Here is a 25028-nt window from a genome sequence, read left to right as displayed (position 1 = left end):
ACACCACGCAGATGATGCACAGAAGGGATGAGGAACAGAGCGGAGGAGGGGGCGGAAGAGGGGGTGGTGTGTGTGTGTGTGTGTGTGTTGAGCTGAAGTAGCTAATTTATTAGCATCCCTGAACTGCAGCTGCTCCTTCCTCAATTGGCATATCTGTCTTTTCCGTATCATCTGGGGAAAAGGCAACAAAGATGAATATTTCATATATCAATCTCTGGAATACTGAGGCTGCAGAAGCTACGCTACATGACATTCATACACATTGATAACATCAAAAAGGAGTTATAAAAGTGGGGAGACAAGACATTTCCTATCCCTGTGCAAAGGCACTTGGTGATATGCAGACGATAGATCAATCAATGAGAACAATTTAATTCACTTGGTAATGGCTAGCAATTCACACATGTTGCACAATGAAACGTTGTCACTTAAGACACTGGTGTTGAGATCGCCTAAATCGACTAATAATCTCATTTTTACATTGGCTTGCTAAACCACCACCACGAAGAGAGGCAACTGTTTCATGGATGTCACACTTTCAATAAACCCCTATTTCTCTAGTCTATCGAATTCCATCTAAGCTTTCTTCCTGATTCACAATGGAATGTTCCTAACCTTATGAGTTTCCGATATGGCATTGCTTCTTAAAACAGCTTTGTGGGGAAAACCTTCTAATAGTCTATCTCCACTAGAAAATACTTTATAGAGCTCTTTTCTAGTGTGTGCAAGGTTAACCGATGGCACTTGTTCATAGTTATCGAAGTCCAGTTTGAGACAAAAATATCTTTTGTCGACCAACCCCAAAACTGAAGGATCTTTCTCTGCAACATATAGATTACCATCTGCTCTTCTATATTTGAATTTAAGCAGTAATGTGCTGTAACCTACCATTGGTATGGTCCTCACAGGAAACATTCTGGATAAATGTCCGATTTCTCAAAACCTAGCTCGCTGGCAAACCTTTGCATCTAAAAGACAAACACCCTCATTCATGTGACCACACAACTTCCCCATTTGCATCATCGCTTCCACATTACTTCAAAACAATCTGCTCAACCCCACATTTGACACTAGAAGAAGTATGTTTTTTCCTTCACACAGAGGCATAGTGACCAATAATGTCACAAGGTGAGCATTGCTGTTTGAGTGCTGGGGACACATTTACAACAGACTCTGTGTTTTTCCTTAGGCATGTTACAATTAGTTTTGAAGATTTGAAATAGTTTGCCTCAGTCTCTTTCCTTTCAATGGCTTACACAGGTTTTTAGGTCAAGTGCTTAAGCGCTCTGGCCTGTTATAATCTATCTGTGGGCTTTGAACCATGCCCACCGCATGTCCATCACTATAACTTGTTCATGTGCTTGCCTTTCAAGAATCCTTTGTTATCATTGGTAAATGCTTTACGCTTGTCCCTTCTGGGGGCTGTTTTGTTGCTGCATTGGCCATTGTCCCTGTTAAATGGATAATTGTACGTTTGCCAATAGGTTTGACTGCGAGTGAACTTCTTTATCATTTTGTGTCTCTTCTTTGCGCTCATGCTCATGGCTGGCCATGGCGCTTTGAATCGCCTCGCTTATATCAACTGTTTTACTTTTCATTTTTCAAATTATGTGGCAAGAAAAGACCAGTTAGGAATTTACAACGCTAATAGCTCTATCTCAAGCAAACAAGAAACCCGCTGCATTGCAAAGGCTTGTTTAAGTTCCCACTACCATCTTGGAAAACCTTGTAGACCAACATGTTTTTTCTTCATCTCAGTTTTGGCACGTTACAGTAAATGCTGCTTTTTAACTAAAGTAAAAGATAATTCACCATTAATCAACAGTTTTTTCTTGGAGGCATTGGGGTTGCTTGCATGCAAAACTATTTAACCACGGATGAATTCATCTTGTAAAATACCACATTTACAAGAGGTAGCCAGTTTTTATGGGTTGCTGCATAGTCCTCAGTAGGTTGGGTTGTTTCCTCTGAAATAAATTGTATGAGTCTTTGCCTTGGACCCAGCTCACCAACAGAATTTTTAAACATGCTAGTGTCCTCCACAGTCCTGGGTTTTTCCCATCTGGTTTTACAACTTTAAACCAGGGGGACCCAAGATATGTACAAGGATTTTCTAATTTGTGATAGGAATAAAATCTAGTTCCCACTCCTTGATGGTGGGAGTGTAATTCATGAAGCATTTCTTCCACTCCAGCCATTTCATGAGCAACCATAATGGCCACAAGGGAGAGGTCACGCACAGTGACTTGTGTAATAGCAAGTGTTAGACCTGCCATCCTTTGCCAGGTATTCCCCCAAACTTATTGCCTTCACTCCCTCCCTCATTTTTGGCTGAACTTGTTTCTGTTGGCATAAGGACTCCGTGCACTTTACCCAGGCTAACCAATGCTAAAGTGCTTGTGTTCTCTCCTGAAAACAAGGTAACATTGGGCTATAACTAATTGGTTCCTTTAATTTAATTGTAAATCGATAGTAAATGCTATTGCCTCTACCCAGGATCTGTAAATTAAATGCTGCTAGGCAGCAGAAGCCCCCATTGTGCCATCCACTGAGGTGGCACTAAAAAATGTCTCAGGTCTGCCACAGCAGCTGGTAGTGCAGTTTTACACTGCCATATCGACCTGGAAAAAAAAACCTTTTGCCAGGCCTAAACCTTCCTTTTTATGGGCGAGCGCAAAGTGCTCCGTCCATTCTGTAATCTCTCTTTGGGCTTCAAACCATGTCATGTCAGTCACTTACATTGATTCGTGGGCTTGGTTTTTAAAATCCGCTTGTTTTCATTTGTGAAAGGCATGCATACGTCATGCCTTTTCAGGTGTTTAGCCCACGTACAGAGCACCGGTAAACTACTAAAAACATACCAGGCTAGATGTTTTCAGCCTGGGGTCTGGACTACTTTATCTGTTTATTTTCCACGCAGCGCAATCGCACTGCTTTTTTTTTCTTTACAACGCTAATAGCTCCAACTTGAGCAAATGCGAGAGCCGTTGCATTGAAAATGCTTGTTAATACTTATAAGTCACCACTAAGGTAGGCCCTAACCACTCCTAGGGATGATTTTCTGGTATTTAAAAAGTTGGACGTGGCATTAGGTTTTACACATCATGGCAGTGAAAAAACTTGCTAATATCAGATTGGGAGCAGATAAAAAAATTATGTTTACACTCAAATAAATTGCAATTTTAAAACCCTCTCTAATGGTAAAGTCGGATTTTAAGTTACAATTTTGAAAATGCCACTTTTAGAAAGTTGGTATTTTCCTATCCAAACCAACTAAGCCTTTCTGCCACTGCCCTTGGTCACGACAGTGAATAGCTCTGCTGCTGGGGTTTTTGTACTGCTTCTAGCCACAAGAGAACAAAAAAGGCCCAAGTGTGAGGGGAGAGGGTCTATCCTGACAGAATGGCATGGCAGGAGGAGTACCCTGCCCTGATTACACTTCAAAGGTCCCTGTCTGCAGCACAAACAAGGGAACCTGACACCAGGACTGTCCTTGCCTTTGTCACCGTAGTCAGTTTGGATCCAGAGAAAGGGGAAGAACTGAACAGACTCAGTTTTAGAAGTAGGTCAGGGAATTCTGCCCACACAAAGGCTGGCACCAGATTTAAAAGTGGGACCTTGAGGACCTCTCATCAGAACACTCCTGGGCTTGTGAAAGATTCAGAAGAAGTACAGCCCTGCTGCTGGAAGGACTGGTGTGCTGTCTGAAAAAGATTGGACCTGCTTGCCTTGAACCCATGCTACCCAGAGTGGCTCCAGGAGTTGGTAGGCTGACCTCTTGTGTGAGCTAAAGAGACACAGCAAGCTTAAAGATGCCTTCTATCAACTGCCCAGCTGAGAAGAACCAAATGGATCTGCCAGAACCATGCTGTTGGCCTCTGCTAGAGTGAGCCAGTCTTCCCAAGAGGTACATCCCAGATACTGGACCCTTCCAAAGGCGTAGCTTCAGGGGGGTGTTTGGGGTGTTACATCTCCATAATAAAGGAAAGGTGAAAACCTAAAGTTGGGCTCCTTACCACTGTAAACTGACCTACTTGCAACAAGAACTGACCTCGATCGCCATTGCAAAACTCCAGTAAGACCTGTTCTTCGCACCAGCAGCGAACACCCATGATGACCGACAATGTTAAATTTTCACCTCGCAGCCACATCAGCCGTCTGCGATGATCAACCACCAAAAGTTCTGGCGACGACTGGCTGTTCACGCTACAGAGGTGACCATCCACAGCGCTTAGCTGGCTCCTTATGCCGAAAGCCTCCTCCTCGAGTCCCCCTCCTTTGCAAATGGAACTCTTCCCCCCACACTTATGACAGTAACTCTGCAGCTGGACTAACCTGTTCCCTATATAGGACTTGCGCTCCATCCCAGTCAGCCTGAACTTGTGACTTTCCCCCAGTCTAGCACAATTCGATGATCGGGAGTGGTGCTTTGTGCTTCTGAGCAGTATTTTCATCTAAAAACCTAAAAAAATAATATCTCAGGTTCTACTAGTTGAATGCGGTGTCATTTTATTTAATAGAATGAACTCGATTTTTCTAAATCGGTCTGGGATTTTTCTTGTGTAGTGTTTTCACTTTATTACTGTTTGTGTGCTGCATAAATGTTTTATACATTGCCTCCATGTTAAGCCTGACTGCTTTGTGCAAAGTTACTAGAGGGTTAAGTACAGGTTAATTTAATGACGTTTGTGGTTCACCCTGACAAGGATTGTATTTGCAACTTGAATGGGGCTGTCACCCCTCTCAACTAATAACCCAATTCTTTTGTATTTCAAGGAGCAGTGCTCATTAGTGACTATAAAGCAAGGGCTTGGAGCAAGGCAGACACTACTCTAAAGCAGGGATGACAGTACTTTTGAATTTGAAATAGGCGTGTGAAGCTGCACTGCTGAATGAAACTCATACTTTGGGCAACAGAATCCTGGAGGTTCCCAAGGTTTGAAGGAATTAATTTAAACTAACTCACCAGCATGCCATCATGTAAAGAAAGGAACAAATACTTGGTATACAGTACCAGTACGGTTTACACCATGAATAATAAGAGGAATTTTAACTGACCAGTTGCTATGACTGGTAAAATATGGTTCTTCTTCTTGGTATTGTAAGTAACTTGAAATTTGTCACCAAATTTGTTGTGCAAAATGCAATGCAAGGTGAAGGAAACAAAGCTGAGTTGAAGCATGTAGAGTTCCAGGAAGTACACACTGACCTCCTAAGGTCAAATTAAGTGTTTACTTCAATGAAACAAGTGCAGCAGACAACGTCTCAGTGCAGATGTTCTCAATTCCAGATCAGGAACTGAACTCAAGTTAGGAACCCCCACAAGATGACTCAAATAGCAGTACTCCTAAGGAAGACTTAAAAAACTAGAGACAGATAAGGCTGAAAAACAGCAAAATACAACAAGCCCAACCCCCTTTCAGTGAACAGCTAAACTCAACATACAGAAGGAAAAGTCCAACATTGAAGAAGAGCATAAACATATCAATACAAAACAAAATCTTGAAAATGTTTGGGTTTGGATGACATTCTCTTAGGCCTATCATTGTCCAAAGGAAGTTGCAATTTCTTTCGGTGTCAGAAGGCCCATTCATAGATCCAACCACACTAACATTCTTGCATACCAACTCAGTTATGGCATCCCACAACACACTCCCATTAGTGTGAGCAAGTTGAAAGAAACCTGTTAATTTGTCACTTGTACTTATACCAACCATAGAAAAACGCAGCCATCTTGTACCATAGAGGCACCATTTCTGAGTTGGAATTTCTTCAGGTCTCTCTCTATCAGCTTCATCCCGCTCCCCTTTTGCAGTACTGCAACTCTTTTCTCAGACTTCCATTTGCCTTCTTCCCCAAGACAGCATGTTTAGATATTCTGATGGTTTTAGTAGAGGGATAACATTTCAAGGATCCATTTCCGATATGGCCAGGACTCTTAATTTTCATCACATGGCCGACATGAAGATCTACTCCTTGATGCTATTTAATTCATCATACCTCACTTTACTTCTCTCGCAAATAGTTCTCACTCATTTAGCAACCTCAAAGAGGAAGGATGCACTAAGTAAGCCTTGGTCTTATGGAGTATCCAGGATGATAAAGGCTTTTTGACAGAATTTCTTCTGCTCAGTAACTTGAACAGGGGTACCTGTGGTGAAATGAGGACTGTTGTGATAATTCCAAATTCTGTCACAAGCAGCTTTAAGTTGGGCTGCAATATCAGTGATAAGTATTTTCAAGTATATTTTGGCTCCCTCATGAATTCATAAAACACCCATTGGGAATGGTAATCCACCACTACTAATGCATACCTCATGCCCTTGCTTAACTGGTGGATAGACCCCTCAAATCCATTCCTAATTTCTCCCAAGGACTTTTGTAAAAAACTATACTGGAGTCATATGGGTTTTACGAGTTTGTAGCAACTTGTCAGAGCCTTGCAAGAAGGAAACAAAAGTACGTACACATCCATCTCAGCATTCATGTTGGGCCACTCATAGTAAGATCTCACCTTTCTTTTTAGTACCTGTGCGACCTGTGTGAGTTTAATTTGCCAACTCCACTAACCGGGTCCCCATACCTGCCAGTAGGACCAGCCTGTTACTTCTGAGCAACAAGACACCTTTACTGCTTAATTCATCTCTTACTTTGAAAAAAGTAAAAGTTCACCTGGAAAACTATTTTCTTTGAGTCATAGATGGGCAACAAATTATTTGATCCTACCCAAGTGTGTGTCTGAGACACAACATTCCTCACTCTCTTTCTGTGCAAACCCTTTGGCCCCCATTTTGACTTCGGTGGAAAGAAAAGCCTGTCAGCCAAAGTCATGATGGGTAGGTTGCCGCCACTGCGGCTGCCTCCCTGCCATCCCCATTACTAGTTTCCCACTGGGTCAGATCAGCCTGCTGGCCCACCGGGAGAAGGTATATAGCATTGTCTCCGGCTCATAATAGAGCCAGAGGCAATGCTGTAGTGTGTAGGGTGCATCAGCACGCGTCACAATGTTCACTGTCTGCCATGAAACCGCTGGCGGAGAAGGGAGTCATAATCCCCAGGGTGGCGCTATCGCTGTGGTCATAATGTGGCGGGCCAACCACCGCCTTGGCGGTGGTCTGACTGCCACCACGACCCTGGTGGACATTGGACTGCCAAGGTCGTAATGAGGGCCGTCAGGTGCAATCACCAAACTCTCAAGAAGAGCAGGTACACATTCACATTCATCCTCCTAACTTTCTCTACAGGACACCTTGATTAAAAAAATCGGCCTTGGTTGAGTCTGACCACAAAATTGAATTAATGCATTTTGGCTAACAACTTGACTATTCTTGTTCTTGCATTACCTAACACTAAAATAAATATACTTACGGTTTGTGGTAAGTGACTCTTCCCCTCTATAAGTAAGTGGGAAAATCATTTGTGCCCCTGTTAGAAATGGGGTCTTTGGTTGACAGTCAGGTTACCCCCTGTTCAAGCAAGGACCCTCACTCTAGTCAGGATAAAAGAGAATCACCCTCAGTTAAACCCTGCTTACCCCCTTGGTAGCTTGGCAGAGCAGTAGGCTTAACTTCAGAGTGCTAGGTGTAAAGTATTTGTACCAACACACACAGCAACTTAATGAAAACACTACAAAATGACACAACACCAGTTTAGAACAATAGGAAATATTTATCTAAACAAAACAAGACCAAAATGACAAAAATCCACCATACACAAGTCAAGCTCGCAATAAAAATGCAAAAAGAGTCTTTAAGTAGTTTTAAACACACACTACCTCTGCTAGCGTGAAATTGTACCTGGTGTGCGTCAAAAATAACCCCACATGTGCGGTTGTGCATCAAAAATAACCCCGCACGGGCGGGTGTGACTCAGAAATCCAGCCGCACGATGATCCGAAAACCCCGCCGCGCAGGTTGCGATCTCCCAGCCTCCGTCAGCGATGCTGCGCGTCGTTTCTCCTGCTCGGTGCATCGATTCTTCGGTCGCATTTCCTGCGAGCATCGTTTCTCAGCTGCTGAGCCAGCGGCGCATTGTTTTTTTAGTCGCAGATCGGAATCACGTCAATCTTTTCCCTGCATGGCGATCTGTGCGTGGATTTCCTTGTCTTTAGGCTGCAAGCTTCTCCTTTCAGGGTCCCAGGAACTGGATGGGCACCACAGGGCAGAGTAGGAGTCTCTCCAGAGACTCCAGGTGCTGGCAGAGAGAAGTCTTTGCTGTCCCTGAGACTTCAAACAACAGGAGGCAAGCTCTAGATCAAGCCCTTGGAGATTTCTTCTCAAGATAGAAGGCACACAAAGTCCAGTCTTTGCCCTCTTACTCTGGCAGAAGCAGCAACTGCAGGATAGCTCCACAAAGCACAGTCACAGGCAGGGCAGCTCTTCTTCCTCAGCTATTCAGCTCTTCTCCAGGCAGAGGTTCCTCTTGGTTCCAGAAGTGTTTCTCAAGTCTGTGGTTTTGGGTGCCCTTCTTATACCCAATTTCTCCTTTGAAGTAGGCCTACTTCAAAGCAAAGTCTCTTTTGAATGTGAAATCCTGCCTTGCCCAGGCCAGGCCCCAGACACTCACCAGGGGGTTGGATGCTGCATTGTGTGAGGGCAGGCACAGCCCTTTCAGGTGTGAGTGACCACTCCTCCCCTCCCTCCTAGCACAGATGGCTCATCAGGATATGCAGGCTACACCCCAGCTCCCTTTGTGTCACTGTCTAGTGTGAGGTGCAACCAGCCCAACTGTCAAACTGACCCAAACAGGGAATCCACAAACAGGCAGAGTCACAGAAATGGTATAGGCAAGAAAGTGTCCACTTTATAAAAGTGACATTTTCAAATACACAATCTTAAAACCAACTTTACTAAAAGATGTATTTTTAAATTGTGAGCTCAGAGACCCCAAACTCCACATGTCTATCCGCTCCCAAAGGGAATCTACACTTTAATCAGATTTAAAGGTAGACCCCATGTTAACCTATGAGAGGGACAGGCCTTGCAACAGTGAAAAACGAATTTAACAATATTTCACTGTCAGGACATATAAACTACATTACTATATGTCCTACCTTAACCATACACTGCACCCTGCCCTTGGGGCTACCCAGGGCCTACCTTATGAGTGTCTGGCATGTAAGAAAAGGTAAGGTTTAGGCCTGGCAAGTGGGTACACTTGCCAAGTCGAATTTACAGTTAAAACTGCACACACAGACACTGCAATGGAAGGTCTGAGACATGATTACAGAGCTACTTATGTGGGTGGCACAACGAGTGCTGCAGGCCCACTAGTAGCATTTGATTTACAGGCCCTGGCACCTCTAGTGCACCTTACTAGGGACTTACTAGCAAATCAAATATGCCAATCATGGATAAACCAATCAACCATACAATTTAGACAGAGAGCATATGCACTTTAGCACTAGTTAGCAGTGGTAAAGTTCTCAGAGTTCAAAAACTAACAGCAACAGGTCAGAAAACACAGGAGGCAGGAGGCAAAAAGATTGGGGATGACCCTGCAGAAACTAAAAAGTCAAACAGCCCCAATGCAAGCAAGGGTTTCGTTCTCAATTGTGCTACAATTACGTTCAGCACAGGAAACACATCTAGATGCAAAAGCTACACTAGTTTCTTTGCCTTTGTGATCCTAACTCAACACAGCACCCAAACCAATAACACTAGTATCCACAGCAACAACTGAAAGAAAACTCATCCATAAATCTTTGTAAAGATAGAGCCTCAAAAATCCTGCTTTTAATCTCTCAAAGTTTTTTTTTATTAGTTCCACAGATACAGTTGACACAACTTAAACTAAGGTTTTTTACCTTGAGCTCAAAGCTAGTGATCCAAGTTATCTACTTTGTTCACTGCAAAGTGATATTTGGCCTGTTGTACTGTAATATCATGACGTCCCAGAATATTTAAGACTTTATCCAGTACCTCAAGATGTACCTAAACAGTATTAATGAGTATCAATCTGTCCTCTTGATAAGCCATGACCTGTTTAGCATCACCAAAGAGATAAAAGACGTTTTTGGAAAACTGATGATGCAGAGGCTAGCCTGACCAGCATGTGAAAATTTGAAAGTCCCAAAAGGAGTATTAAATGCTATCAGTGAACAGGAGTCTTCAGTCAGATCAACCTGATGATAAGGGGCTCTTAAGTCAAGGGTTGAAAAGATCTGAGTACCACTCAGTCGAGCCAACATCTCCTATATTTTTGGCAAGGAGAAACAATCTACAATAATATACTTATTGATTGACCTTACATTCAAGAACAATCTTGAATCACTTGTGTTTTTCTTGGCTAAACCTAGCAGGGGAGTCCATTGAAAAGAATCAAAGGGTTCGACCACCTTATACTGGCAGAGTTTAGATAAATGTACTTTCAGTTGTGACCTGATTCTCAATGGATCACCCCAAACCATATGTACCATTGGTATTGCTTCTGGATTCAAAACTATCTTATGTGCAAAAACTTTCAGGCCTCCCATTCGGCCCTCAAAGGTAGACTTGTGTTTCTTACAGAGTACCTCTAAAGACTCACATGGAGCAGAGTCCACTTCTACCAAATGGGATGATTAGTGTCAGTCTTGAGTACCATACGAAAAGATCCTTGATCCCTTCACTACAGAATATTACATAATTTAACCATTTATATGTTCATAGTAATCTCCCTGTCTTTGAACGCAATTGTTTCATTGAAATACCCCATCATGTCTATCTCTTGTCCACAATATACCACTGTTCATATGTCAGGTGGGTCTAAAATCTGGTGGTGCCATTTCTAATAACACAACTGATCAGATATGGAGAGCCAGAGTCTGCAGTTACATTCAATATTTCTGTTGCCACTCTAATTTTGCAAATGGGATCACCTTTGCTATTTCTTGTAAGCTGTGACTCAAAAATATACTAGAAAGAACTACCCTATTGTTGTGTCCAGTGTCTTCACTTCTCACACCCACACTCAAAACCTGTTGGTCATTCACAAACATGACTTTTAAATGTTCTTACACTGCCATGCAAAATTACCTGTTTTTTGCACTTCATGCATACTTTTCCAATGGCAGGGCAAGAAGAACGAAAAGCAATGTGACTCTTAGAACCACATCTAAAAGGCATTCTAACAATGTCCTTAACCTTTTTCCACTTTATATTCTAAGTGGGTGTATAGGATGAATTCTCTGCTTTAGTAGCTATTGCATGAACACTGTTGCTGTCACCACCATGCTTGAACTTTCTAAGTTCTACAATGGCAGAATTGATCTCTCTAGCCCTTAGCTATATCTAGAGTTTCTTTCTGGGAGGGGTTTCTGCAACATAATATCTTTTCTCAAGTCCTCGTATCATAACAATTAACAACTAGTTGAGCCCTCAAATATTTATCAAGAGTACCATTGAATTTGCATGTTGATGCCAAAATCCTCAGGTCAGCCAAAAAACTATCAGTAGATTCAAGTTGCTTTTGATTCCTGGTGAAGAATCTATGGGGGTCATTCTGACCCCGCCGGCGGCGGTAGCCGCCGGCCTGGCTGGGTCCGCCAGAAGACCGTACCGCGGTCAAAAGACCGCGGCGGTCATTCTGGGTTTCCCACTGGGCTGGCGGGTGACCGCCAAAAGGCCGCCCGCCAGCCCAGTGGGAAACACCCTTCCACGATGAAGCCGGCTCCTAATGGAGCCGGCGGAGTGGAAGGTGTGCGACGGGTGCAGTAGCACCCGTCGCGAATTTCAGTGTCTGCTGAGCAGACACTGAAATTCAAAGTGGGGCCCTCTTACGGGGGCCCCTGCAGTGCCCATGCCATTGGCATGGGCACTGCAGGGGCCCCCAGGGGCCCTTGACACCCCTCACCGCCATCCTGTTCCTGGCGGTCGAAACCGCCAGGAGCAGTATGGCGGTGAGGGGGTCGGAATCCCCATGGCGGCGCAGCAAGCTGCGCCGCCATGGAGGATTCCCATGGGCAGCGGAAAGTCGGCGGTACACCGCCGACTTTCCGTTTCTGGCCGCGGCTGTACCGCCACGGTCAGAATGCCCTGCGGAGCACCGCCAGCCTGTTGGCGGTGCTCCCGCCGACCCCGGCCCATGCGGTCCTTGACCGCCGGGGTCAGAATCACCCCCTATATCTTTCCACAAATTTGTTAGGATCGTCATTAAAATGGCAATCTAATCTTTTTGTGGCTTCTGAAAATTCATCCAACACTTCAGCTGGATCAGGTACTATGACAGATGAATGTTCAAATGTCTTCTAACCCTCTATGCCTAGGTAATTGTATAATATGGCTTTTTTCCCAGCAGGCTCATATCGGATAACATCAATTGCTAGTATATAGGAAAGTTCTGAACCCATTTCCATTTTAATCTAGATGACCCAAATTCCAGGAGAAAGGAGATTGGCAAATTAAAATTTTACACACTGTCAACACACGCAATAACAGGCATAACACTGAGAAGTTATAGTGAAAGAAGCCACACAGGCAAGAGGAGTAAACAAAATCCAACCTATATTTGACTATTAAAATTGGATCTAGTGAGCAAAAGCAGAGTGTTAATGGAAAAAGAGCCAAAGAGTGACTGCTCTTCCAATCCGTGAGACGTTAAAACCTTTAGACGAATCCAGGAAACTGTTCAGCAGCTGTCTACCAATCTTGTGGTGATGCAAAATTGTAACCAGTGGTGTGGTAAGAGAATTGCACAAATGGAAGCTGCACTTACAGCCTGCCGAAGGTGAGCTGCCAATAGAGGAGAGCTTCAAGGAGGTTTGCTGACCAGAACTAACTGCTGTGAACAAGACAAACCAGACACGGCGATTTTCAACCGCAACACTTCTCTTGTGGAGCTTCCTTGCAAGCAGAAACAGTCTAACAAAGTCACTGCACTTCGATCTACGAGTCTTGTGAAAGACAATTGCAGGATGGAACATGCACTGGCCATGCCTTAGAAGAAGGCTGATGGAGCATCTCACACTGACACTGTTGAGGAATATGACAGTCAGCTTTCAGGTTCAAGCTGATGAGCTTGCACAGAAGAATTAGTTTATAAAGGTTATAGGGCATACCAAATTGAGGAAGCTGACATTTTGAAGAGGAAAGTAGACATACTTCAAAGGCACCCTAGTCGAAACAAGGCATGGTCTAAAAAGTGGATAACAAGGGTAGCCACATAACAGAGGAACCAAACTGTGCCGTTCTTGTGAAGAAATAAGTCCAACTAGTCGCCAAACTATTTGTAGTTTTCCAGGAAGGACATGTTTTTTTCCAATGGTGAGGCGAAGTGTTTATTTCAATAAAACAAGAACCGCACACAATGACTCAGTGCAGAGATTCCCAACTATAGATCGGGAACGGAACTCAAGTTCGGAACCCGCCCAGATGATTCAAATAACAACATCCAAAATCAAGATTCTAAAAAATCCAAAGAATGGTAAGGCTAAGTGATAACAGTTCACACCAATAAGTTCTATATTAGCAGCCTGGAGATGCAGATGTTGCTTCGCACAGCTCTCAGCTACTGACCACCAGGATAGGAACCCTTACAGCATTTCAAGGTAGAACTCTAACTACGTACTGTGCAGAACCATAATACCTCATTCCTCAGCCCACGCTGCAGCAGAACTGTAGCATGCATATCCATTGATATGTATGCTGATCATGTCTTTCTTTAGAATGTAGAATGTGCTGGTGCTTGTGTTCTGTTGTCAATGAAAGATCTTTGTACCCCAAATAATGTAACACCTCCATTCATTGTCAGTTTCTGAGCCTTATTGTAGGGACAGCCAAGGAAAGAGAAGAGATAAAGGGTCTTATTTACAAGCCCCTTTTGCTGCCATAGCATTTTTTTCGCTATGGTGGCACTGAACAGTCCCCCACCCGCGCCATATTTACAAACTGGCACAATGGGACCATTGCGCTAGTTTGTAAACCCTTGCGCCACGTTATACCTGTGACAGGTACAATGTATTCAAGGGAGACGTGCCCCAGCTAGGATGTCCACAGGAATCGCGCAGTGAAATGTGCAAGATTTTACTGCGTCATTCTAGCATCATTTGTTAACGCCTGATCAGAATAGGCATTAAAGTGATGCTGTGCTGTTTTCAATGGGGCCACGTTAGCGTTGCTGGACTTGCGCCAACATTTTTAACACTAGTCCAGCAAAGCGCCACAACTGCAACAGAAATTCTGGGACAGCTGTGCTAACAAGGGTAATGGTGTGCTGTACTGTAAATACAGTGCTAACATGGTGTTATTAGGGTGGTGCAGGGCGGCGCAAGCAAAATGGAGCATCATGATCGATGCACCAGTTTGTTGTAAATGAGGCCCAAAGCTTCTTAGGTAGAGGTATGATTCAGATGCTCCTGTTATTGACCAAAGAAATCAGCCTGTAAGAATTTCAGATAGAAGTTAGATAATTCTGTTGTGAAAATGCCACTTCTTTTACAACAATATTGTGGGAAATCAAAGATAGAAGTATGTATTGTTTCAGCAGGCAAAACACAAAGACATGGATGGCCTTGCAAACTCTTTTCTGACATCAAATTCTATCAACTTAAATTCGTACTGTTTTTTGTCCCGTTTCATCCTTCCTCTTGAATCAGCAGGGGAGTCCACAGTCCAGAATCCCAGGTGGAAGACACCAAGGGGGTGATTCTAACCTTGGCGGACGGCGGAGGCCGTCCGCCAAGGTACCGCCGTGAAATGACCGCACCGCGGTCAAAAGACCGCGGCGGCCATTTAAACATTTCCTCTGGGCCGGCGGGCGCTCTCCGAAAGAGCGCCCGCCGGCCCAGAGGAAATGCCCCTGCAACGAGGACGCCGGCTCAGAATTGAGCCGGCGTAGTTGCAGGGGTGCGACGGGTGCAGTTGCACCCGTCGCGTATTTCAGTGTCTGCAAGGCAGACACTGAAATACTTTGCGGGGCCCTCTTACGGGGGCCCCTGCCGTGCCCATGCCATTGGCATGGGCACGGCAGGGGCCCCCAGGGGCCCCGCGGCACCCCCTACCGCCATCCTGTTCATGGCGGGTTTCCCGCCATGAACAGGATGGCGGTATGGGCTGTCAGAATCCTCATGGCGGCGGAGCGCGCTCTGCCGCCATGAAGGATTCCCCCGAGCAGCGGTAAGTCGGCGGGAGCCCGCCGACTTGCCGCTTCTGACCGCGGCTGAACCGCCGCGGTCAGAATGCTCGTGGGAGCACCGCCAGCCTGTTGGCGGTGCTCCCGTGGTCGGTGGCCCTGGCGGCCACCGGCCGCCAGGGTCAGAATGACCCCCCAAGTGGCAGATGCATCAACACTTTGTGTCGGTGCAAAGTCACAGTGATGCAAACAAGAGTCAAGTGTTGATATAGTATTTACTTTCCATCTCAAAATTGTATTTGTATTGGAAAGTAGCCGTAAAGTTACACAAATACCATTTTGTCCTACTTTGAGCTACTTTGCCTTAAGGGGGCATCCCATGAGTGGTACATGGGCGCTCCCACACTATGACACAGTTTTTTATGCAAAACCCTATCGAATAAGAATGGTAGAAAAGGTTTTACACCAAAAAGTCACGCCTCCTCAGGGAAGGAGCTACGTTGGAGAAAACATTTTTACTCCAAACTTTTCTCACATTGCATGTGTGCTGCACTATATAGCACACATGAAACGTAGGAAAGGTTTTAATCTTAGTCTTAAACCAGTGCTTAATTTGTGCTTGTTGTTTCCGGTGCTGAGCACCGGTACTTATTTTTGAGGGCCGGGGCTAATTCTTCTGCCTCAATCATTTGCTGCGAGCAAAAGACACATATGGGAAAGACAGAGGAAGGGAACATGAAAAAGCGTCACAATTGGAAAAAGCTGCAAGAGTGAGCTAATGGGGGAGGGAGTGGCTGTAAATTGATTAAAGAGGCCCGTGATGGCTTCAGGATTACGCTACCTCAGTATTCCGTGTTCACACATTTAATTGCAGCAGCCGCGTGTTTAAGAGGAGGGCTTTGGGCACCGGCACTGGTCTAAGCACAGTAATGTGTACTGGAAGGGTACCATTCCAGCACAAATCCTATGCTAGGCATCAAGCGCACTCCTTTGCACAATGGTGTAAAGATGTGTGAGTAGCACTAACTTGTTTAAGCACCAGTGCAGGGAATGACAACAGTAATGCCAAATCTTTGTAGATATGCCTCTGCGCTGTGCTTTTCTTCTGGTGCAATGAAGCACAACAGTTTTGGCTGCCGTGCAACATTTTAATAAATTTGCCTACCAATATTACTAAGTGAAGATCAAATGCTATGGTTCTCTGGAGAAATCAACAAACACTTGCTGCTAGAATGCGTGCCTTGCTGTATGTTTGGACTGGTTGTGCCTTTCTGTACTATGAGAGGCAGAGAGCTGGGGTACTTGTGCAAAAGTCATAGCATTTGTGTGCAATCACCATGGTGTTAGGTTGTACACAGTGGGTACCGGTGGCAAAGTACAGATACTATGATTGTTGCACCCTGTGCTATGTCCCGTGAATACCTTAGGTACCGGGAGGAGAACAATGTTAGAGGCCATAGACTGTTCTTCGTGTTCTCTTGGCAAATCTACAGGTGGGCATACTTACGGCATATGTACTGGGATCAGGCCACAGTCAATGGTCATGGCCGTACAGCACAGTAGCAGGCTATGCCCTACTTGAATTGCTGGCATAGGTGCTAGGTGGACGTCAGGGCTTAAAGCCCTGCCTTGACCTGGTGCCCATAGTGCAATGCCACAAGTCACACCCTCTCAGAACCTAGGGCATGGGTCTTGGGCACACCTTCAATCAGTTCATATAGTGCATGTCAATGAGCCGTGCCCGGGGAACTACCAGCAGCAAACAAAGGGGCATATTTAAGATCCCCTAGTGCCATTCTAACACCACATTAGCGTAATTTTTTACTCTAATGTGGCATTACAAGGCCAAAAACGCTGTGCCATATTTACAAAGTGGCGCAATGAATGCATTGTGCCACTTCTTTGCGCTACATCATGCCTGTGCCAGACATAATACATGCAAAGGGGGAGTTCCCCCATAAGGGGTGGCTTAAAAATTGGTGCAAGAAATCTAGGAGATTTTTCCTTGCGTCATTTTTTTTGCCACTTTTAACGCCTACTCGGAACAGGCATTAAAAAGGGGCATGCTATTAAATACAGTGGGCTCTATGTACTCACCAGGAGTAGCGCCAAAACTTTGGCGCTACTCCTGCAGAGTACATCAATAGTGTGAAAAACAGTTACGCTATTGCCCCCTACCCTGCGCCACGGTGAGCCCTATTTTAAATATAGCGCACACATGGTGGCGGTAGGGTGTGCTAAAGGGCGCAAGAAAAGTGGTGCTACATTGTGTGCAGCCCCACTTTACTTATAATGCCCCAAAGTCTATTATTACAAGGAATCTTTGAAAAACATTTTAAAGAGATTGCCTGCTTCTATGCTAATTGATGCATCCAAGTGGCACACCCTGTGGAAATCCAGGGCATAGGTCTTCGGCACACCTGCAATCAGGTCACATAGTGTATGGCCATGCCCTGATGAACTTCTAACAGCAGAAAAAGGCCCGAAATTATCAACCCTTTTCATTTTCCTTGTGTGGCCTTAATGCAAAGGCTTCAGTACAATTTATAAATCACTGCAAGGGGAGATTTGCCGCATTGCATAGCTTTGTAAAAAAACGTAACGCAACACAGCTATGTGCGCTGTGCCTCGTTACATTTCATGCTGGTAGGCATTCATGGGTGGAGCATGGGAATTACCATGCATTCACATATGGATTGCACATTCTCAGATTTACTAAAGCTAGTAACATGGGAATGCATCAAAATGCTAAGCCTTCCCCAGTGAGACGTAACAAGAAGAAATGTATTATTTTGCTCCTTGTAATTTCCTCTTTCCAAGTGTGCTGCACTCTGCAGCACACATAGAAAGAGGAAAATGCCTCTAAGAATTATTTTGTGTAGGAAGGTGTCTCTTACTGCAAAAAAACAATCCTTCCTGTGACACGGGCACCCTTGCACTTTAGAGTAAGGGGGCCTGCTTTAGGGCTAGGCAGCACATAGGCATATATTTATGGGCTTTGTGGCACAGGGCAGTGCAGCAAGTCCCCTTGCTGCGCTGCCCTGCATAACAGGGAAAGGGCAGGAATGCGCTGTATTTATGTAATACAGAGCATTCCTTTAATTTGCCCCTGCGCTGTCGCCCTTTTGGCTTCCTAGCACCAGTGCAAGGACCCTTACACATTGGTGCAAGGGTGCTTGCCTTGTATGCAGGACTGTTTGTGTGCAGGAAGGGACATCATTCCTGCACAAAAACAATCCTGAGAGGCATTTCCCTCTTTCTATGTGTGCTGCATAATGCAGCACGTATAGAAAGAGGGGAAAAAACGAGGAGAAAAAAGCATATTACTTGAGATGTAGGAAGCCACACAGGGTCACGCAGGGTGGCTTTGCATGGCTTCATAAATCTCACTTTAGGTTTCATTGCTCTTGCACCATGCTGCGTGTTGCAAGAGTGACACAAACCAGGCCGTAAGTATGGCCCATAGTGCGCTGGCACGTGAAAAGAGCAGAAATGCTCCATAATTGAATAAACGTAGATCATTTCTGCTCTCTCCCTTTCACGTAGTGCAGCGCGGAAAATGTGATTGCTGCGTTGCATTGCGTTGCATGAAAGATTAGTGAATAGGCCCAAAAGGAATATAATTACAAAACTCAATAAATCTTTGAAAAACATTCTAAAGAGATTCTCAACTTCTCTGCTAATTCATGTATTAACGTATTTCACAAAAACATGGGCATTACTCTAAAAGTGAAGGGCTGCATTGCTTATGATCTTAAACATAAAAAAGCTTAAAATCACCAATTATGGTTAGCTACATTGTCTTAGCAATCAGCCCGTACTGCCTAATGATGCCATTGCAAGTACCACCAATGGTAACATCACTGGTGTCATCAGATATGACATCCCCAATGGCTTCATCAATGCCATAACTATTGTATCTTAAGATCACACTACGCGACGCCTGATGACACATTTTACGCATATGCCTGAGCATTTTCAATATACTATGAAACTTACAGAGAACATGGTAACACTTTTGGGAAAGTGGCAGCTCTAATTTATCCTGTAGCAGCTCTTCTTGGTCATATGATTGCATTTTAGAGAATATGATGTAATTGTTTGGGAATATGGAAGCAAATTTGGCGTCATGTAGCAGCACATATGTGGATAATACTAACATTTCTAGCTCCTCTGGCAGCAGATCTTGACCACACAATGATCTTTAGTTTGTAAATAGACCTGGTGAAGACATCTGTTTGCTGGGAGTTAAACGGAAATCTTTTCGTGCTAATGGTAAATCAATCAATCTATCTATCTATCTATCTATCTATCTATCTATCTATCTATCTATCTATCTATCTATCTGTCTATCTATCTATCTATCTATCTATCATCTATCTATCTATTTATCTATCTCAAACACCACTACTGCATTGTGTGGAAAAGGTATGTGTTGTGAAGCCCTACATGGTATTACAACTCATTCTGAAGGTCAACCTGTTGTAAGCTCTGTGGAGTAAAGGCATGCAGGGCAGAGGCCTACGTTGCAAAATTTGAATCTTAGAATGATCTATTGCTCGAGAATTATCTATAGAGGAATCTTGCGATTTTCAGGAGCAAAGTGCTTTGAGAGGTGGGGTTTTGGGTAGCATTTGGTATATTATTCATTGGTGGCTTATCAACAGCTTAAAATTTATTTTTGTCACTGTATTAAAGTGTAAATATATATATATATATATATTGCAGAATAGTTCACTATTTTGAGAGGTTATGGGTGATGAGTAATACAGAGAACTCTAAAAACTACCGGGTGAGACACTGGTAGCTAGTGTTCTCTCAGGATAGGATAGCAAAGGGCCATAACGGGACCAGGCTAGAAGAATCTCAACTGTGAGGATTCTGCCTGAGGTCTTTCAAGAAACAGTCACTGAGTAGCCAGAAAGGCTCCTGTACTCACCAATGCGGTTGTTTGTTTGTTCCGCCCCTCTGGTCTCCTCTTGAAGAATGTCATCACTCTCATCCAAGTCTGCTTGATCCAGTGCCCAGCTGGAATGAACTTCAGATGCTTCAATAAGGCTTTTGCTTTCTCTTAGGTCCTGGAAGCTCTGTTGTTGTCTGATTCCAGGTCCTACCTCCACTTTCTGCAGATGGCATGTCCTCTATTGAGAAGAAATGCAACAGAATAAGAATTACATGGGGGGGACTAAAGGAGGATTACAGAAGAGGCAGCCTCTAAGGGGCTTCACTAGAGTGTCTGGGGTCTAACATCCACATTCTGGAGGACAGCAGATTCGACAATTGGGCAATGGGCTTTAATGCCATATCGGAAAAAAAGATCCCTGACAAAGGTCAATATGCATAAATGTCTGTATACCGCTCCCCTAGAGGAGCAAGCTTCTCTGATTCCTTTGATATATTGATATAATTTTTCTTCCTCTCCCCCTCTCTTTTTCCCCTGTTTTTTTACCAGTGTGTGACTTTCTACTTTTCTTGTTCTCTTTTTTCTCTTTTCATCGATGCTTCCCTCCATCACAGCCGAACCATACCTCTGGCTTTATTAGATGTGTCTCTGTCTAGCCACATCTCCAACCCTCACACCTAGTAAAATTTCTATACTTTGCTACTCTATTTAGTATTGGTGAAGCTGCCATCTATTGGTGTAAAGAGTCAGGCTACAGGCTTACTCTATAAATTATCCTGGATCGTTCAATGAATTGTGGTTAATCTCTCAGAACGCGGCAGAGTCACATAAAAGAAATAAGGTTATCTCTAAAAATGTGCTACTAGTATCCCCCAGAAGGACAATTTCCCTCCCCACATAGACTAGGCAGTTATTTACAAATAAACCTCCACCCAAAGCTTTCCCACTCTCACATATCTTAATGATCTGGTCATCTCAAATATTTATTTTTAAAACACAAGCAGTGAATAAGAGAAAGAATCAGAGAAGCAGCTCAGCTGAGGGGAGGACTCCTTGGGTCTCATTTTGAGCTTGCTAAGTGAAACTCTTCCACAATATGGAGCAATTCCAAATACAGAATTTAGGGCCAGATGTATCATCACGGCCCTTTGCGATTCGGAAATAGCGATTTCTTAAAAATCGCAAATGCTATTACCGAATCGCAGATTGCGATACCGGCCCCATTCGCAGCTATGGGCCTGTTGGCCCATAGCTGCGAATTTTTTGCATTTCCAAAATTGTGATTTCTGAACCAGAAATCTCAAGTTTGGAAATGCAAAAGCCCAGGGTGTTGGGGGCCTAATGCCCCCTCTGCTGCACCCCAAAAATGTTTTGGGGGACATGTAAGGTGCACACATGCCAAAAGGGCATGTGTGCTTTACATGTTCAATTCAAAAATGCATTCTAAATGCATTTTTAAATTTTGCACCAGGTTGCCACCTGGTTTCTTTTCATGGTATTTTGCATGTGCAAAATGCCATTCTGCGAAAAATCGCAATTTGCGAATTTTTGCAGCATCTCCTTGCGATGTGGATTTTGCGAATCGTAAATTGCGACTCGCTAAAACCAGGTCGCAACGCAAGAAATCGCATTTTTTGCGATTTCTTATTTGTGGTCTGCGAATGCCTTTCAAGCATCGCAGACCACTTTTTTGCACTCGCAAACGGCCGAATTGTGCGACTCGCACCGTTTGCGAGTGCAAAAGAATTTCAGACATCTGGCCCTTAATCCGTCAGCATCATTTCCACCACTGTAATATTCCAATGATGAGAAAACGTAGACAGTACACTTTTCTTCATACGTAGAATTTTCTCCAAAATTGAGAGAATCTTCAGTTCCCTTCAAAGTCTACCAGAAGCCATTGAATTGCCAGAGAAAGTGGAAGCTTGTTGAAGGAACTAGACAAGCTAAGATTGAGGAAATTCAGGCCTCATTGAGACTTTGGATGGAACTGAGAATCTTCCAACTGGTGCAGAAAACATTGAATATGTAGTGCAATTCATCACCTCAATTTACTCATAGTTGGGATAATATTTTGAAGGAAAGACAGCCATGAACTCCACTCCATGTTCAGTAGTCCCTCCAGAAATATGGGGCCAGATGTATGAAAAAATCAGTTTGTTATTTCCTAATTGCAAATTTTTCCGATTCTCCATTAGGAAATCGCAAACACTCATGGACCAATGTGTGTGTGGCACATTATGCGAGTCACATTGGGAAGCAAATAGACCTATCTAATTAATATTCATGAGGTAGGTCTCACTTTGCAACCCATTGTGAATCGCAAGAATCACAGGGATGGTGGTCTGCTGGGGTCAGCAGACCACCATGTCTGTGATTGCTTTATTAATAAAAAAATTTTTTTTTTTAAATGCAGCCCGTTTTCCAGCAAAAACTGACATTTTTCTTTTTCAATTTTTAAGAATAGGTGGTGGTCCATGGGATCACCGAATCACAAATAGGGGCTAGGTACATAGAAAAATGCTTTTTAGTAGTCGCAAATGGCCTGAATCTGTGATTACGCCCATTTGTGAATGCCAAAAGGTTTTGTACATCTGGCCCTTGATGATTTTCACTTTCCCCTTAAAATAGGTCTTCGGTGTTTCAATTAAGTATGATCTACTCTCAGTAGCTTCATAACATATCCAAGATTTGATCAAGACAGATCTAGACACAGCCAAAACCATGGCCATCAATAACTTTAGAAAAGCAACTGGCTTCCATTGCCAAACTCGCTTCTCAAAAGAGGAAGCTGTCACTATCTTGCAACATCACTATCTACAAAAAGGAAGGATATCTCTCTCCCTAGAGAGACTGACTGTCTCTGCACCTCCATGTATACTTGCTCGCGTCATGGGTTTCCTTCCTCTTGCATAATGTAGGGCTGTTTGAATCTGTTTTTCTCAGCAGTGAAGTAGGGTTGTCCCGGCAGCACCCCTCACAAACCAGAAAAATTGAAATAGGAAAGTTATTCATGCGAGTTAACGCAATAATAAGAATTTGCTTCTTGACATAGATTGCATAAATAGCTAGAACATTGCAGACCAGTATAATTTGGATTCACTGTCCCTAGGGCTGCATAAGTCATGAGAGCATCAGAAAGTCACTTGCCTTAAGGCAATAAGAGCCTGATTTAAGGAAAGTGGTGCTGCACATAGTGCAGTGCCACTTTCCTTGCACCCCTTAGCGCCCCCTAACGCCACCGTGTGTTCACCGTACTTAATATACAGCGCACTATGGCGGTGGTTAGGAAACTAGCGGAGCTTTGCAGGACTAGCGTCAAAAATGTTGACGCTAATCCTACAAAGTCCATTGAGGCTCATTGTAAACAATGGTGCCTTCCTGTTCTGAGCAGGCGTTAAAAGTGTTTAAAAAAAAGATGCAAAGAAATCTTTTAGATTTCTTTGTGCCATGTTTTCGGCCTCCCTAACAGGGGAATGCATGTAGCATAAAGGGTTAGAAAGTGGTGCAATGCATGTATTGCGCTGCTTTGTAAATTTTCTATGGTGATTTAGCCTCGTTGGGCCACACTAGAGTAAAAATAAATTACACCAATGTGACACAAGGAGGTGCTAGAGGCTCTTAAATCAGCCCCTGAATGTCCTGATATTGGTATTGTTCTTTGGAACCTTCTCTTAGGCAATGCTCATGTAAATTAGGTCTTTGTAACAATATCTAGCAATGGTACCTTCCTGTTTCCAGTCACGCACATGAGGAACAGCAGCGTGGGAACAAAATAAAAACGTATGAACATAGGGTTCAGTTATAAAAACAGTGCAATTCAATATAGTCTGGCAAATAGAAATGAAACCAGATATAGGTAACTGAAAACAACACAAGAAAAAAGAAAAGTGGACTAGCATTAAAATAACATACTTGATGACGCAGAATAAATGGGCACAGGTGAGAGACAAACGTGAACAAAATTAATCCACACAGTGATGAGCTATCACGTCTAGTGAATGCAGAAGTTCTAGCAGTAAAAGAACTCGGATTCACACTGCCATGGACGGCATCTGCTAATGACTCCAGCTCTCTGAGGGTCTCCAGAGCAGCTTCCTGATTAGTGAGACTGAGATCTACAGCAAACCTCTGATTGATCCTCGCCCTAAATAAGATCCCACATGTGTCACTACCCCAGCACCAAGCCTGACTGAAAGGATCCTGGGGCACTACTTAGGTTTGGGTCATTACAGGAAATCCTCAGATCTGTGTGCTCAGTGTTGTGTTCTCAGAGTTGGGTATTATATTGACTCAATGAAAGGTCTGGTATGGTAGCAGCTAGGCCCCAGAAGATAGATGGCTTCTACTTTTTCACACGCCTTGGGTGTTTTTAGAACTTCTAATGTAGCTAGTTTGCTGTGTTTTAAATAGACAATCTTGGGGAAGGGACATGTAGCCTGAGAGGGGGAGCAAGGGTCCACCCAGCCAATTCGGCGTTTAAATAGGTCAAACATAGTGGTTAAAATGCTACTGAGTGGAACCAACTAATATTTTGGAGGGACGCAGTTACCAGCATTAATCTCTTGTGAAGAACTGCTCTTCGTAAGAAGGGGAAGGAGTCGTGTTTGACAATAGTCACTGCAGCGGAGGCAACGGGTGTTGGGTTTTGGATCACAATGCCATTGTAGGATTTAATAATCCAGGTGCAGTGACATTTCTCCCATTTTTTGACATTTAAATATTTGAGCTGTCTGGTGTTATTCATACACAGATATTTCAAACAATTATGTAAATATTAAAATGGTTGTGGCTGTCCAACACCAAACATGTCAAGACTTTAATATGAAAAAATGATGTCTGATTAAGTACAGTATGGTGATTTATCATGAACCTTCTTTGACCTGCATGATGGGAGGACTGGGGAAGGGAGGCCCATCAATATCAGTTTTAAATTTTCCATGAACGAAACACCAAGAAGTCAGGGTTCTGCAAGTTCTCATTGCAGGTAGTGAACTACTGTCGCTGTCGTGAGCACAAAACTTTGGGCCAGATGTACTAAAACGCCATTTTGCATTCCCTAAATAGCGTCTTCGTA

General features: G+C 43.8%; 1 protein-coding gene across 1 annotated transcript in view; it reads right to left on the bottom strand.

The window, feature by feature from the left end:
• The window catches only part of TNFRSF8 (TNF receptor superfamily member 8), a 96281-nt gene that overhangs the window by 21815 nt on the left and 49438 nt on the right, over positions 1 to 25028 (bottom strand). Inside the window, exon 3 of the mRNA XM_069242293.1 lies at positions 19988 to 20189. Coding sequence (XP_069098394.1) covers positions 19988 to 20189 — 202 coding nt within the window. The remainder of the gene's footprint in view (positions 1 to 19987; positions 20190 to 25028) is intronic.

This window comes from Pleurodeles waltl, chromosome 6 (genome assembly GCF_031143425.1).
Source record: "Pleurodeles waltl isolate 20211129_DDA chromosome 6, aPleWal1.hap1.20221129, whole genome shotgun sequence".
In the NCBI taxonomy this organism is placed as follows: domain Eukaryota; kingdom Metazoa; phylum Chordata; class Amphibia; order Caudata; family Salamandridae; genus Pleurodeles; species Pleurodeles waltl.
This window is presented reverse-complemented; position numbering and strand designations above follow the sequence as displayed.